At 37.3% G+C, this 15752-nt stretch overlaps 1 protein-coding gene across 6 annotated transcripts in view; it reads left to right on the top strand.

Annotated features, from left to right (window-relative positions):
• UTRN (utrophin) overlaps nucleotides 1–15752 on the top strand; it is a 390409-nt gene that overhangs the window by 139205 nt on the left and 235452 nt on the right. For all 6 annotated transcript variants that reach the window (XM_075088021.1, XM_075088020.1, XM_075088019.1 and 3 more), the window contains 8 exons: nucleotides 357–548; nucleotides 2308–2480; nucleotides 6347–6497; nucleotides 7839–8014; nucleotides 9145–9280; nucleotides 11354–11503; nucleotides 12688–12772; nucleotides 14935–15140. In XM_075088021.1, coding sequence (XP_074944122.1) covers nucleotides 357–548; nucleotides 2308–2480; nucleotides 6347–6497; nucleotides 7839–8014; nucleotides 9145–9280; nucleotides 11354–11503; nucleotides 12688–12772; nucleotides 14935–15140 — 1269 coding nt within the window. The remainder of the gene's footprint in view (nucleotides 1–356; nucleotides 549–2307; nucleotides 2481–6346; nucleotides 6498–7838; nucleotides 8015–9144; nucleotides 9281–11353; nucleotides 11504–12687; nucleotides 12773–14934; nucleotides 15141–15752) is intronic.

The following is a 15752-nucleotide window of genomic DNA, read 5'->3' as shown; positions in this document are numbered from 1 at the left end:
GCAGTGGGTTATAATCACAGCTAGATACAGACTTGATCAAGAAGTGTAATTTCTGGAAATGGTAAGGATCAAAGTGAGAGAAACAGCAGTGCCCCTCCCACTCCCCAGAGTTTTAATAAGGAATAATACAGGGTCATTGTGATATCTACTGTTTTCTAACTTTTTTTATATATATATAGAAACAGTTCTCTGTAGTACTTAGAGCTTTCTGAATTTATGTAACTTCGCTAGAAACGCCTTTGGTTTGTCTTTTAATGTAGGAAAGTACTTATTTGGAGTATAGTCTAATGATTTAGGTTTTTTTTTCATAAAATTGCCTGTTCTTTGAAATACAAAATGAACTTTCATGTTTTTAGGCAATCCCTGTCCAGCAGAGGTTAAAAGGCCACTTTGCCACAGGAGTAAGGAGCTTGCCTTTTTCAGCTGAATACTTGGTTGAAATCAACAAAGTCTTGCTGGCCATGGCTGATGTTGAACTGCTGCTGAATGCACCAGAGCTAAATACTGGCATCTATGAGGATTTTTCAATGCAGGAAGATGCACTGAAGGTACTGTATGCCTAAGTATTATATTCAGGGGGAAGAATGGGAGAAGGGAATAGCAGAAGAAAAAAAGACCACCTTAGTGACTGTGTAGCTGTATTTGTATTTGTGCTCAGTATATGATGGATCAATATGCACTGAAAATTAAATAATGAGGCAGTTGGTGGCTAGTTTTTCTTCTATGCAGAATCTGCATACGAAGTGGAGCAGTGTGGAAGCTGGGTGCAAGTTCTGGGGAGAAGGGTTTGACTACTTTTGTTGGAGAAACTGTTGTTTTCATTCCAGACCTGCTTAGTCTCCTTAATACAGCTGCTGTTCTGTGTCGTGAAAACAGTTGTTCCCATGGGAAGAGGGAGAAGGGGAGATTCTTAACTTTTGTATGAAGCTATATATGAGGTCACAATACAATGGTACCTGTTCTGATTGAGCACATATTGATGCTTTGTTAATTTTAAGCTCCCACTTCTCCTTGCCAGGCAGAGGATTTGCCTGTGGGATTACTGATGAGGAAGTAGTTAAGGATTTAACCTTCTCCAAAAGGGGGTGAAGAAAGTATGTTTGAAACTATTGAGTCCTGCTGTCAAATGTGAGTTAAGTATGTAGAAGTCTGAGTCCTAGTTAGTTTTGAGCATGCAAAGGAGCGTGATATAGAGGTTCCCACAGAAAATATCCATTGGAGCTGGGAATTGCACATGGTGTGGTGCAGTGTAGATGTATGTCTGTGAGCTGGGAAGAATAGTGGGTCCATGTGCCCCTACATTTGAAGTAGTCAGGCTTTGCCTCTCACCTAGAACTAGATCAGCTGTTTCTGCAGCTGTTATACAGGTCCTTTAAAAGCTTTTCAGAATTTCAGTCCACTTTTCCAACCTGCTTTTCTTTATGCTGTGGACATGCTTTCATTTTTCATATTTGTGTTTTGGCATAGTTTTCAAAAGCGCATAGGGGAATGATGCCAACCTTTGACAAGTGGGTGACTCTTCTTTTGTTGATGAGGTTCTCTTGTCCCTGTTTACTGTGCTTCTGTGTTCCCTTAAGAGCAATTAGGAGTGTTTATGTTAAGATGGGCTTAAAATACTTCATTTTGGTGCAGGTCTTTCATCTGATTTTCAAGTCTTGGTATATTCTAAAGTTCTTTTTCAGAAGAAGCAAATAGCAGAGTATAGAATTTTTAGAAGTGTTACTCTTTTAAATTCAAAAAGATAAGTAAATTCTACTGTTTGCGTGGGCTGTTTGTCCTCTGAATACCAAGGCAGTCTTACAACAGCATCTTTAAAGGTTTAAAGGTATTTTCACATCGTAGTTCATTGATATTTGAGATAGATGGCTTTAACTTTGTCATTTGAATCTAAAACTGCTTTTGCAGTTCGGTGGATCTGGGAGGTTACGTGAAGCATAACAAAGTCACGTTTTGTGGCCCTTTTTTTTACCTGAAGAAATACGTACAGTGTCTTCATGACACAGGGGCAGATTTGTTTAATAATGAAGGTACTGCTGTTTTGAGAAGTATGGCGTGCCCCTTTAACTCACGAACAGATTGGATGTATGAAATATTTAATCCCCTTCATAAAAACCTGAGAAGGGCACATGCTTAAAAAGGTGTGATGGCCTGTTCAGTTACTATAACTGATTTAATCTGTAAACTGCTGATGCTGATTTTTTTTTGGAATAGTGTTTTGAAGGGATTACTCTTTGGTCTGTCCTTTTAGTGTTTATTTCTTGCTGGTGTTGACTTTGCTAACGGCTTATGTCATTACTGTGCTTGCAGAACATTAAAGATATTTTGGATAAACTTGGGGATCAAATCGCAGTCATACACGAGAAGCAGCCTGATGTTATATTAGAAGCTTCTGGACCTGAGGCGATACAAATAGGAGATGCACTAACCCAGTTGAATGCGGAATGGGATAGAATTAATAGAATGTACAATGATCGTAAGTGGTAAGTGAAGGATGTTTTGTTTGTGACCAAGTGGTAAATTTTTTATGTACTTGAATATAAGCGTTTTACAAATGTACCCTAATGATGAAGATAAAGAGTTTAGGAGTAATCAGCTTTAATATGTTAGTATTACACAATACCTGCCAGAATTCCTGAATGTTGAAACAGTTAACATAAAAATTATAGGCTGAGTGCTTTTATGAAGCTGACTGTTTTTACTTTATAAAATAAAATAGTTTGTTTATGAAAAATTGTAAAGGTATCACAAAGCAAAGTTCTAGAAGGATGTTGAGCAGGAAATCTTTTAACACAGGCTGCTTTTGAAGAAGGGAAGGCGTTTGAAAGGATGGAGTCTTTAAAATATAGCATGTATGATAGTTGCCAGTAATCTTTGTTGTAAATAACTGATGATGAGATGAACATATTAGAACATTTTGTGGTTTAAAGAGCAAGAGACTATTGAAATCAGTGCTTAAGAAGAATATATTTACTATTTCCTTTCCACAAAGATCAAATAGCTGTAATTTCACTTCACTTATGCCAAAAAAGTGTGTGTGTGTTTGGAAGTGAAACAAAGCTGTGATTTCTTTCTGCCCCTTACAGAAGATACTATAAACTGACAATGCCTTACTATCTGAAACATCTTTAGATGTTTAAAAACCATTTAGTCAAACTTGGAAAAGTGTTGTAGGTTGGAAATGGTGAAATTATGAAAGTATGTGTTCAGGAAGTTACCACTAACTGAAGGTACTCACGCTGCAATCTCAGTGCCTACTGCTGTTTGCTGCTATGCAAAAAAACCTTAATGGGTGAAAATGATTTCATGAAACTTTAAATTTAATAGAAAGGCTCATACTGTAGTTTATTTGCTTTTACAGTATTTGCTTTTTAATAGTGATATAAGGTAATGGTTAATGCAGAAAATCTGTAGAGCATAAAGTAATGTCTGGCCATGTTCACTTTGTAGCACCAGATACCTGATATCAAACACATTTGGCAGTGTATTTTGAAAAGGTGTTTTTAGGAAGTGTATGGCACATAAGCTGATGTTTTCAGCGCGCTCTCAGAGCACTGGTAAGAATGTAAAAATTGGTTGGTGGTACTTTTAAAGCAGAGACTTCCAGAAATTCTGGGCCACTGGATCAGTAAAGTGTCAAGATTTCTAATAACTTGGCAGGCACTGTAATTTCACTGGTGTTTTTTTTAATTTGAAAACACAGTGGTGCCAGCTGGGTACCACTTTCTGTGCTCTTGCAGGCTGCCTGTGGTCACCTGCCGTATTTGGAGACAACTGATCCAGAATCTGGTGCTCATCCATATTTATATGCTTGCAGCTATTTTGTTGTCTTCATAGGTATGATGTGTGCTAAGCTTTAGTTATGCCTTCCTCCACCCCACCCTGTTACTTAATTGAAAATCTTTAACTAATATTATCCTTTTGTAAATATGAGTATAACTTCATTTACTACTTAAACTTCAATTTTTAAAGAAAGCTAAAATTTTAATAGAAGAATATACTTTGATTAATGAAGACAATACTAGTATTAATATTAAAATGCTGTATTTTGGCATTAGTATTTTTTCTGTTACTAAGAAGAATTTTTAACCAAGTTTATTCTTGCTTTTTCCAGTGTTGCCCTAAGTATTAAGGTATCTCCTTAATAATCTCTGGCTTTATTCTATTTCTGGAGTGGGTGGAGATTTTGACAGAATTAGTAGAAACAGCATCTGAAGTCTGTGGTGAGAGATTGATTTAGTTTTCAGAGGTAGTAATGATTTTGTGATTGAGTGCCAGCTACGTAGTTAAACCTTTAGATAAAAGCTCTGATGCAGCCAAGGGCAAGTTGAATTAAACTGTACTTAGCAAAGCTTTTTGTGTTCAACTAAACCCAGTTGACTTCAGTTTGACTTGAACATACGTGTAAAGTAAAATGCATGGTGTGTTCTGTGCGTATGTGTATGGGCTTAATGTTTTGTTGAGCTGTTTGTAACGATGCTGGTTTGCTAGTTCTGCTCCTTCTGTCATGGGCTTTCCTCCAGTGCTAAAAGTGTTGGTGACTTGGGAATGAGTGGTGGTCTGGAAGCAAGTGGATTCCTGCAGAGGAGGCAAGGAATAGCCAAGTCTTGGTGCTTGTAGTGGCAGGACTTTGGTACTTTTATCTTTCAGCTGAGATACTCTGTAGTGAAACAGCAGCATGTGCATCTGGCTCAAAACTGGAGTGAAACTTCGCTTGTTGCTCAAAATACTGGTAGAACTATAGGCTTACAACAGAAAAAAGGAGGAGTAAAGCTTTGTGTCTCGAAGTGTTCTCCTCTAAAGTTCCAAAATTCTGGATTCTGAAAAAGTGGTCTGAACTCCCTCAGAAACATTCATTTTGATGAAAGATAATAAAATAGTCTTTTAAACTACTTGAAGTTCTTAGACTATCTCTTTTCATTAAGTGTGGAATGAGACATTATTGTGAGACAATATGTTCAATTAGACTAAAATGTACCTGAGAAATAAAAGGAGAATGAGATTTGGGGTCAGTCTACATGTTGTTCTAGTGTATTGAATTGAGATGTGTGCAGGAAACTGAAATAGTAGAACTAGGAGGTAGGGTCAGAAAAATTTAAGTAGAAATTTTTAAAGCTTTCCTCTTTATTAGAATTGGCTTACATGGAGATTAAAAAAACAACAACAAAAAAGCTCTGTATGTGCCAAGAAATATGATGTATTGATAAAAATGAGAGAATTTTCATGAAAAGAATCTGACTAGGAACTCTGGGATTGTTGGATTTAATTAGCGAAGAAAATGGGTGCAATGGTAGCTCTTCAAAATTTGGGCTTGGATATCTTTGTTATGCTGCTAATTTCAAATGGCATCTGTATATAAGTGGTAACCCTGGAGTCTTGTTGGAATTGTTTAAGAGAAGAATAATGGGGTGCAGATGGGATTTTTTTCCTCTGTCATATTAGAGGGTCCTCTGATGAGCAGACAACCTGGCCTCCTATGACTTTAAAGATGACTATTTTTATTAGTTTGGAATGTCTGTTGGTGCTGATGTAGATTTCATGTTTTTCTCAAGTCCTGTGTCCTTTGAGACATCTGCCTGTCCTATTCGCTATATAGTGCTAACAGAGTTAGCAATCAGCAAATATAAAGCAAGCCACTCACTGTCTTTCTGCCATGGTTTTCTTATTTCACATTCATAGGCTGGTTTTGTTAGTTTGTTAGCATAGTAGAACTCTTATTTTAGTTAAAAACAACCTTCTGACTGTGATAATTCAGCTTGTTCAGTGGTAGAAAATGTTGCCCTTCAAGTTAAGCTAAGCATTAATTTGAGGCTGCAAGGATGGTAATAACAATGAAATGCATGGTAAATTATTGTGTGATTAAATTGTACTAGACCTACTTCTGCGGGCCCACTGCTAATACAGTCAGTTTTATATAACCAAAATCTCCTTCACTTATTAGATTCCAGGCACCAGCACCCCATGGTTTGAGTTTAAAAAAAAAGATATCTGAGCAATTAATCATATTTCATGTTCCACACTGTCTGATATCTGAACCGTTTCATAATAAAGAAAAAAGGGTTCTGCAGACCAATTTGATGCAGCTAATCAATCTTTATTTTTTAAGTGGTAGAAACAAAAGTTTGCTTAGGACTGCCCTTTTTTCCTTCAGCTGGAAGCTAATGACAGTCTGTGCTGTTGGCTTTTACCAGCTGCTACTATGTCAGGAAGCCTTCAGTACTGGGGCTTTGTTAACCAGGCTACATGCTAGCCTTTGTTTTGCAAGGAAAGTTTCTACTCACTGGAGTAGGAATTGTAGCCTTTTCACCAGAAGGTTTTGGATAATTTTTCAATGCTTGTTTTCAAACAGTTGCTTTGATAGAGCGATTGAGGTGTGGAGGCAGTTCCACTGTGATCTCAATGACCTCTCCCACTGGATAACAGAAGCTGAAGTGTTATTAGCAGATGCCCGTGGTCCAGATGGCAGCCTGGAGCTGCAGACAGCTGGGCTGCATCAGCAGGTATGTATGACTTGTGTAGAAAATGAGCAAGCTGGAAAAAGTCTAGATTTTTTTGTCTAAAATTCTAGTTTTCTGTATAGATATATATATTTGAAATGAGGCTGTACAATTACACTTTAAAAAGTGGTAACCCTTAAATTTATTTTTTGATTGCAGTTTAAAATGCTTCTTGAAAGATCTTGCCTATTGTCTATAGTGTGGGGTTTTATCATGACTCTTAGTATGGATGGGTTTGAGATAATTTGATAATTCAAAGGTTGGCATAATTTTTGTTTTTAAGTTTCACTACAGCTTTAAAAGTATGTCAGTCGGTTAAGAAATCCAGTGTATTATTTCACTTCCTACTCATAATTAAAAAAACAGACTCCAACAATGGTTGATTATAACTTAGCAAATTAGTTTTTTAAACTGATGACTTTGTAAGATCCTGCCTTGTACAAGCAATCTAGAAGAAAAGATTCCAATTACAGATGTCCTAGGTTTCATTGTTTCAGACTTCAGTTCTGGAAATTAATTCCCTGATGTCTTTCTAGCTCATCATTATCAAGAGCAGTCTTTTCTGTTTAGCTAAATTACTTTACTTCCTTTTAAATAAGGAGAAGAAAACATAACTTCAAGGATCAGATTTTTTTTTTTCTTTTGGGAATAATGATTTTCCAAGAGTTGAGTTGTTAAAGAAATGTATGTTCTCCCTAACATACAGTTTGTATTTTATCCTTGTTGCTCCTTGGAGTTTTCTTCTATGGCATTTCCCTTCTCTTTCTTGAATCATCTTACTCCTGATGTAGTTGCAAAGAAATTTTTACTAACAATGTAAGGTTTTTTGTAGGTTTGATCCTGACATCTGACTTCCTTTGGTTTCATGGATTTTCTGTGATGTCTGGGGACCAGGGCAGCACAGCCATAATTACCCTAGTTAAAACACTGTTAAGTTACAGAAATAGTCAGGGGCATAGGTTATGAAACGAACTGGTTTAAAAAAAAGTCATACCATCTGTTAGCACTATTAGAAAGTGCTGTACATGAAGAGGAAAGGAATTAAGTGTGTGTGTGGATTCTAGCGCTGATGATTTGAATGAATTCTTGTGGTCCTAAGTAGTATTCGGCAGCCTATTCTGTGTCATCATCTTTTTATGACCCTCATTAGAAAATTGAACTAGATTCAACAACAGACTCTTAATAACTTCAATCAGCAGCATCCAATTTTAAGTAAGATGGCTATAAGTGACTGTTTTAATAAAATAATATGCACCCAGGATTCATCCTGCATATTATGAGCCACAAATCAAAGTCACTTTAGGTCAGTAATATAAAAGCCGCGTGGAATTTTGTTTCTGACAGGAACTTGAAGAGGGAGTCAGCAGCCATCAGAGCAGTGTTTCAGCGTTGAACAGAACTGGGGAAGGGATCGTACAGAAACTGTCTGCTACAGATGGGAGCTTCCTGCAGGAGAAGCTGGCGGGGTTGAATAAACGCTGGAAAGCAATCACTGTGGAGGTCATGGATAGACAACAGAGGTAATAAGTTAGCCAGAAATTTGGATGTGTGACCAGACGCGATGAGGAGGCTCCCATTTAGAAGACTCTGGGATAGATAGTGCATTCTATTGCATGCTGTCATTAATCTGAATTTTATGGCATTGACCTCTGTGTTTTGAACTGTCTTTTAGAACCAGTTTCTCATAAATACACCTGCAGTTGACTGCTTAGTGAGTTTGTGTTTAACACAACCCACCCAATGACAACCACAAAACTTTTCTTTGTTTTAAAAATAATTTCATTGCTAAGCCGGAGTTCTTTTAGGAAGAAATACTCAGCTACTTTCTCTGGCTGAAGCTGAACTGTAAGTACATTACCTTGATTTCAATTTTTGCACTGTCAAAGATACACTAATTGAAACACTTGTTCTTGAATTTCCACAATACTATAAATAAGATCTTTAAGTCTGTGTTTGCAATGATTGAATCCATCTGACGAGTATTTTCTGAACAAAATGAGAATCCATTTTGAAGTAGCCTTGAACTTACTGCAAAAGATCAAAGAGCAAAGCTGTCTGAGATAAATATACAAATTTTTAGCATATCTGGGAATATAAGGTCCCCCCTCTATTCTTACTGCTAAAAAATCTGTAAGGATAAATCCCAGGAATGAATAGTTATTTTTGGAGGCTCTTTATATAATTATACATTTTTAACATCTCCTGATATTTAGAAATGTAATAAGATTTTTCTTAATGATTTAGTTTGAGAGGTTCAATTAAAGCTTTATGTGATTTAGGGAATTTTCCCCTTGGAGGGTTTAGGGACATTTTTAATATTTTCGCCAACATTGGCCTTGTAGTGGCTTTACCATGATTAGGCCTGAAGATGTCATACTGTCACTTATGTTTAATATTTTCTGCAGACTTTTAAAAGTCTATTTTGTGACTTTGGAACTGAAATTTGTCTGGTTTTAAGTTCATAGTATTAATTTGCAAGTATCTTGCATTTTAATGATGAGGATGGAATCCTCTTGAATACCAAAATGAATCCTTTAAAATGCTCCAACAACTGAAAAACATATGACACTATTGCATCAGAAGTAATGTAGGACTGATGTGCTGTGTTCACTGCAGAAATGCATGTGGATTATTTGTTTTCCTTCTTCAGGCTAAAAGGAGAGGATCAGCAGCTGATAGAGTACAGAAGGAAGCTTGATGAACTGCGTTGCTGGCTGGAAAATGTAGAAAATGCTCTGGACACAAGATTTACATTCAACCATGAAGAAAACTTGCGGGAGTTACAGGCAAGATCGATTACTGTGTATACGTGTATGCACATGCGTCTTGTGCAAAGTTCCAGGACAGGGCTTTCGGAGAGGGGAATTTTCATTTTGTAAATAGCCAAAAAATATTATGGCTGTGTGAGACAGTGTTTTGTGAGGTTACTTACACAGGCAAGATGCATCTCATAATGAAGTTGGGTTATGTAGATATGTTATCTAGCCAGAAGATGGTGGCTGTGTATTAGAAAGGGAGAAATGCATGTACAGCTAATAAAATTTAGTAAGTGGAATTTCACGGGAGGTGATGTCCCCTAGTCAACGTTGTAATTGTCAAAACTTCAGTAAAAGGCTGATAGGCTTAAAATTGTAAGTATCACTGTTTTACTGGGCATCTTTATTACTTTGCACGTGAAAGGTTTTGTTTAACCTGCTTCTTAAACTATAAGGGTTTTGGTAATTTCAAGTATCTTGGGTGCATATGCATGTGTGTATTTTTCCATGTTTATTTTTGGTCTGCTTTTGATACCAAAATGTATTTGGCTTGTAGGATGTGTGAAAGAATGTTTCTGGAACACTAAAAGAACGGAAGGAGTAGTCAATCCAACAAACCTGCTTACTCAATTTTTAAAAATTTGTAATTAAAAAACCCAACCCTCTGCTAGATCGTATTGGGTGGAAAGGCTTGAGCTTCCTACAAATATATATAAATCATGTAAAGTGGTTGCAGTTTTGTTTACCTCATGTTGTTTGAAAGTTTAATTTTTTTCTTGTTTACTTTGATATAGATGCCTGAAGTGAAAGGTAGAATGGAATAAGGGGGGGAAGAGCAGAGTTTGCTAGAGAAACACTGGTAGTGAATTACTCAGTACCACTTTGGTCCTGTGAGAGCAGGAATGTGTGTATTAAGGAAAGGTGAATTTTCAGTTTTTACAGACACTGAGTAAGATTGCTGGACTTTTGATGGACTTTTGATGAGGAACTCATCATCTGCAGAGAGACAAGGAGTTTGCCTAGTTTTTTGTAGTCAGATAAAGAACCATGAGAAGGGATGTGATGATGAGAGTAAGAAAGCCTAGGGAAGATCAGCTATTATTAAATGTTGGTATTAGGGAATTTTGAATAACAGATGTTAACTGATCAGTCAGGAATAAATACAGTCTTGGAATGAGAGATTTCTAAGTAAAGCTTCTGGAGTAGCCTCCAATTTAAAAAGGACATAACAAGTTTTTTAAAAAATATATAATTTAAGGTAGACCCTTGAAAACTTAGGGAAGGCTACTGTTTGGTATAGTGCTTATTGTCGCGAGGTACTCTGACCTCCCTTCCAGACCTGTGTTCCTGTCACTTTACTATTCACACCTCCATCATGCTTGTTTAACAGGCATAAGTACACATATTGGGGTAGACAAATGTTATGTGTACTTGCTATTTTTTTATTCTAGCGCTTTAAAGGTAAAATTTGTGATTCCTCCTCCACATGCTTGTGGTCTACTGGTCTACAGGCGAGTGATAGCACAGTGGGAATCCAAGCATAAGCTGCCTTTTTTTGTTTGTTGTTGCAGGCTCTGACCTGCACTCAAGTTTAAAGAGAAAGAAGGCTATGGGACATTGATCAAAATGCAGTTGTAAGGTTATGTTTAGTTTTGAACATTGTTTTGTACATTTCCTTAACTACATTATAGTGACCTATTGTGTACTTGTATGTCAGGAGCGGGCCCTTAGGCTTTAATTTTTTTTTAGAAAACAAATGCAGGCAACAATTTTGGTAATGCGTTGCCATTTTTGGATGCACATGGTACATCCAGAGGTGATAGCATCTTGTGAGGTGAGAATCAGTGTGCATGATATGAAGCTCTATAGGTACCTTGGCTATTTGCAGTCTTGTGGGTTTTTCCAGTTAGCAATAAATGTTGATATTTGAATAAATGATTTAATAATTTCTAGGTAGAGCATAGAAACCAAGAGAAGCTTTTCTGTTTACTTATTTCCAGGGAAATTTCAAAATATTGGAGTTAAAGGAAAGCTCCCCCGCTCACCCCTTCTCTGAGTGTGTACGCATTTTGCTTCAGTCTAAAACTCTTCTGTCCCATTTAGGTCTTCAGTGAAGAGATGGAAGTACAGGGAGACAAACTGGAATGGCTAAACAGAACTGAACCTGAAGTGCTTTTGGATAAAAATGTTGATCTTCAGGAAAAAGACAAACTTTCTGATTGCCTGCAGTCCCTCAATGTGAGGTGGAATAAGGTGTGCATTTCTTCAGCATTGGGAACCTGAAATTGAAAATACGGTGATGTACTCAGAACAGCTGTTTTCCTTTCCATGTTTGTGACATGTACATAAAATGTCTTGGAAGCCATGCAGGCATGTTCCTGAAATGTGCCCTGATCCATGTCTATGTTAAAACACTGGTGGACATTTTTCCATCAGAATGAGTTTGTTTAGCTTAGTGTTTTTATTGATTTTTCTTTTGTATTGGGTTTCTTTTAAACAGCTGGATCAAAAATAAGTGAAACATTTGATGCAAACATTAACATATTAATTTGAAATTGAAAGAGTCACAATAAATCTTTGCTGTATAGGGAAATTGGATGTTTGCAGCAGTTAAGAGGAAAAGAAACAAATCTGTGGTAAAGCTTAGTGGGAAAATCTTACTAAGTATGTCTGGGATTCTTCCTTATAACTGCTGTAATATAGAAACTGTAGTGTTCAATCTTACTGGCAAGTGTATGAGAAAAGACCTCAATGGTTGGAGTAAAACCGGATTTTTTGAAGCGGAACCTGGACATCCAAGTGAAAAGGAATTGAATTATTTGGGATTTATGTTACGGATCAGGGAGGTAAGAATTTATTGGATAAAGAGGCTTCTGGCAGTTCAGGCAAAGAAAGAAGAAATCTGTTTTTACCTACTTAGCCGTGAAAATGGAGATCCCCCCCCCCCCCGGCTTTGTTTGTTGCATTTCCATCACTACCTGTTAAAAACTTAAAAAGCAAAGTATGCAAATTTGTCTTCTCTACAGTAGTTGAGTGGTAACATTTTTTTCGTTTTAAATTAATTCCTTATTTCTCTACTTTCCTTTCACTGCTGACCACAAATCATGCTTTGCATTGTCTTTCCTTCAAAGTGTACTCAAATAATAAGTCATAGCTTTGCTTAGGCAGTAAAAACCATGTAAACAACCCATCTACAACAGTTCATTTATTTCTCTCCAAGATTTAGGTAAGACACTGGAATGTATTGAAATAACACTCGGAGTACCTTTTGGCATTTTTGTTGCTTTTAAATGATATCTTGAAAAAACTCATTGAAATATGAGGCATGCCATTGTAGTAAGCATAGTGTAGAATATTTTGTCTCCTAATAAGTTGTTATGTTTTTGCTGTTAATGTAGGTTGTCTTACTGTTTTTATTACTCTCTGCTGGGCTGTAGGTGTTCAGAGAAGTGCCTGACAGAATGCGAGAATTGGAGGCATTTGTTGGGCAGTCTTGTCTTGTTACACAGATAAAGCCTTCTGGTGAGTGATCGATTCCTTCTGTTGTGCATAATTGTATTGAGTTTAATCCTGTTTATGGTCAAAAATAATCCAGAAAGGAAAACCTTCCCCATTAACTTAGACAAGTGGAAATAAGGAATGTTGCCCATCGCTGTGCTTGGGTCCACCTTCATGTTACTATGGGAGAGAGGGGGAACATTTGGTTAGGGAAAAAGTCACTCTGCAGTTCAGGATTTGGGGATTCCTTGGGGATTCCCCAAAGACTTTTGAAATGGAAGAATGTTTTAGTAAAGCTTGGGCCTCCTCATCAGAAGCCAGTGTACTAGGTACAGAATAATAAACCAATACAGCTATGTTTGACTGCCTGTTTTCCTGTGGATTTGTGCCTTGTGGTCAGTGCATTTTAGTAATTAAGATCCCCTAGAAGCTTTCCCTACAGCTAATGATTTGTAAAGTATCTCCTGCATGCAGATTCTCTGCAGTCCTATAAATAAAGGCCATTCTACACTTATCAGCTCAGTAGGGACATAAGTCTTTCTCTTCTGCTAGATACTTATTGTCCTGAATCTGTAGGGGAAGCTGTCTCAATATATGTTCTTGTATCAGACGCTGATGCTGGCTGTCTTTTCAAGTTGTTGCAGGCAGATCAGCAGATACTGAGTGTAAACAATATGCCCAGGTCTCCTTTCTTGAAAACTAGGTAAAAAAGCTCTTGCCTGAAAGAATTTGCAGCTTGAACTTGAGTAATTGACTCTTTTTTTTCAATTCATCAGCAGTAAACAAAATTTAAAGGAGGAAACCCAACTTTTGTTTAAGCCGTTCAAAACCATGATTCAGCTTGTTTTCCTTTCATGCAGGGTGTTAAATAAAGCTCCTGTTTTCCTTTGCTTGAGGCAAGTGTGTAATATTCGTGCTCCAACTTGATTTAACTTCATGTTTTCTTGGAACTAGAACACAACCAAACACAGCTTCTGGAGTGAATCTTACTGTTCCGCTCATCCTCAATTCTTTGCAGTGTCAGGTTAAAAAGAGAAAGAGGATGGGGCTGAACTAGCGGGCATCTGTCCTTTCCTAGGACAGTTGCGTGGGGCCAAGTCCATGAAGTACCTGTTGGAGTTGCTCATCTTACTTGTGCTTAAGTGAATTCTGAGCCAAGAGTGGGGAAAACCTTTATGCCACATAATACCAAAAATGACGAAGACAATTTTAGACATTTATCTTAAAATAAAGGATATATTTTTTTATGCTTAATTAAGATAATTTCCCTTTTGTGTCAGTGTTTTATCTTCACTCCGTTAGATTTCAGGTCACTTTGCCTTTGCAAGTTTTCTTCTTGTTTGTTTTTGTATTTAGGCTGCAGCGTCTGGGTGAGTCTTTGGCATGTAATGAAATAATAGCCTTAAAAAAAAAAAGGCAAAAGGAATTTCTGATTACTTAGTTTCTGGTGGTTAAAATGCCTGTTGTTGTTTAGCCCCTAAACCAGTTAGCAACTAAATACCACACAGCTACTCTCTCATTCCCCCCCACCCCTGTGGGGTGAGGGAGAGAATTGGATGGGACAAAGACAACTAATGGGTTGAGATAACAAGAGTTTAATAATTAAAATAAAACAGTAATAACAATAATAGTAATAAAATGAAAAACAAAACAATGAGAGAGAGATGAAACCTTGGGAGGAGGAAAAAAAAGTGATGCAACCGCTCACTGCCCACTGACCACCGGTGCTGATCTCCAAGCTGTGATCTCTGCCCACCCCCAGCCAGCTCCCCCCAGTTAATATACTGGGCATGATATTGCATGATACAGAATACACCTTTGGCCAGTTTGGATCCGCTCTTAGCTGTGGCCCCTCCCCTCCCGGCTTCTTGTGCACCCGGCAGAGCACGGGAAGCTTAAAGTCCTTGACTAGTACAAGCACTACCCAGCAACAACTAAAACATCAGTGTTATCAACATTATTTTCATACTAAGTCCAAAGCACAGCACTGTGCCAGCTGCAGTGAAGAAAATGAACTCTATCCCAGCTAAAACCATGACAATGCCTCAATTACATATTTTTTCTGTGTTTTCTCTGTAGATGCTGTTGCCTATTTATAGGAATTTCAAAAGAAACCCTGTAATTCCCACAACGGCATGTGTGGTCATAAGTTTTTTCTTTAACAGAAACCCCAAACTCTGTTTCAGATGTCCAAAAGGTGGTGCTAGTATCTTCTTCATTGGAAATTCCTCGTCAGAGTCAGCAGGCTTTGGAACTTTCTGCACCTGCTGATCTGGATAAAACTACAACTGAGCTGGCTGACTGGTTGGTATTGATTGACCAGATGCTCAAGTCAAACATAGTCACCGTGGGAAATACTGAAGAGATCAATCGGACTATTGCACGAATGAAAGTATGTGCTTTTTGTGAAGGCTAGTGGGTTGGAAAATTGGCTTACACTTTAATAGCTTGTACACTCAGTAAAGAAATTACATATATTTTAAAAAAACCTGCAGTAAATGCATACACTTGAAAATTATATTTTAAATGCTGTTGTTAGCTGTTGTTATTACAGTCCTCTCCCTCTATTTCCTGTTAATTCCTGTGTCCCTATGTGAGCTAGGTACTGCTGTTTTGTTTTGTTTTAAAGCATATAGAGAATGCCTCCTGAAAATGACATCTTTTGAGGAATGTGTAGATAGCCGCTGCTGAAGGCTTTGGAGCAGCTTCATATTTTCTTGGAGGGTGACCTTTGTGATCCACTCTTTAGTGGTTTCTAATGAGTTTTGCTGTGTTGTAGTTAAACTGATTTCCAGAGACATACTAAAATGATTAAAAGTTGTAACGTAGACACTTATGATGTAAACGTTTGTTTCTGTTGATGGCTCATGCTATGCTGAGCCATGACTAAGGGCTGTATTTGAGATATATGCTGCCATTAAGGTTCATTTTATTTGACTGGATATCAATTAACATGAGTAACTGTAGAGTAAAAGCTGCAGGCTAAACAAGTGCAAAACTGTTT

Source organism: Phalacrocorax aristotelis, chromosome 3, assembly GCF_949628215.1.
Source record: "Phalacrocorax aristotelis chromosome 3, bGulAri2.1, whole genome shotgun sequence".
In the NCBI taxonomy this organism is placed as follows: Eukaryota; Metazoa; Chordata; class Aves; order Suliformes; family Phalacrocoracidae; genus Phalacrocorax; species Phalacrocorax aristotelis.
The sequence above is the reverse complement of the archived record's forward strand: the minus strand, read 5'-3'. Positions and strand labels throughout refer to the sequence as shown.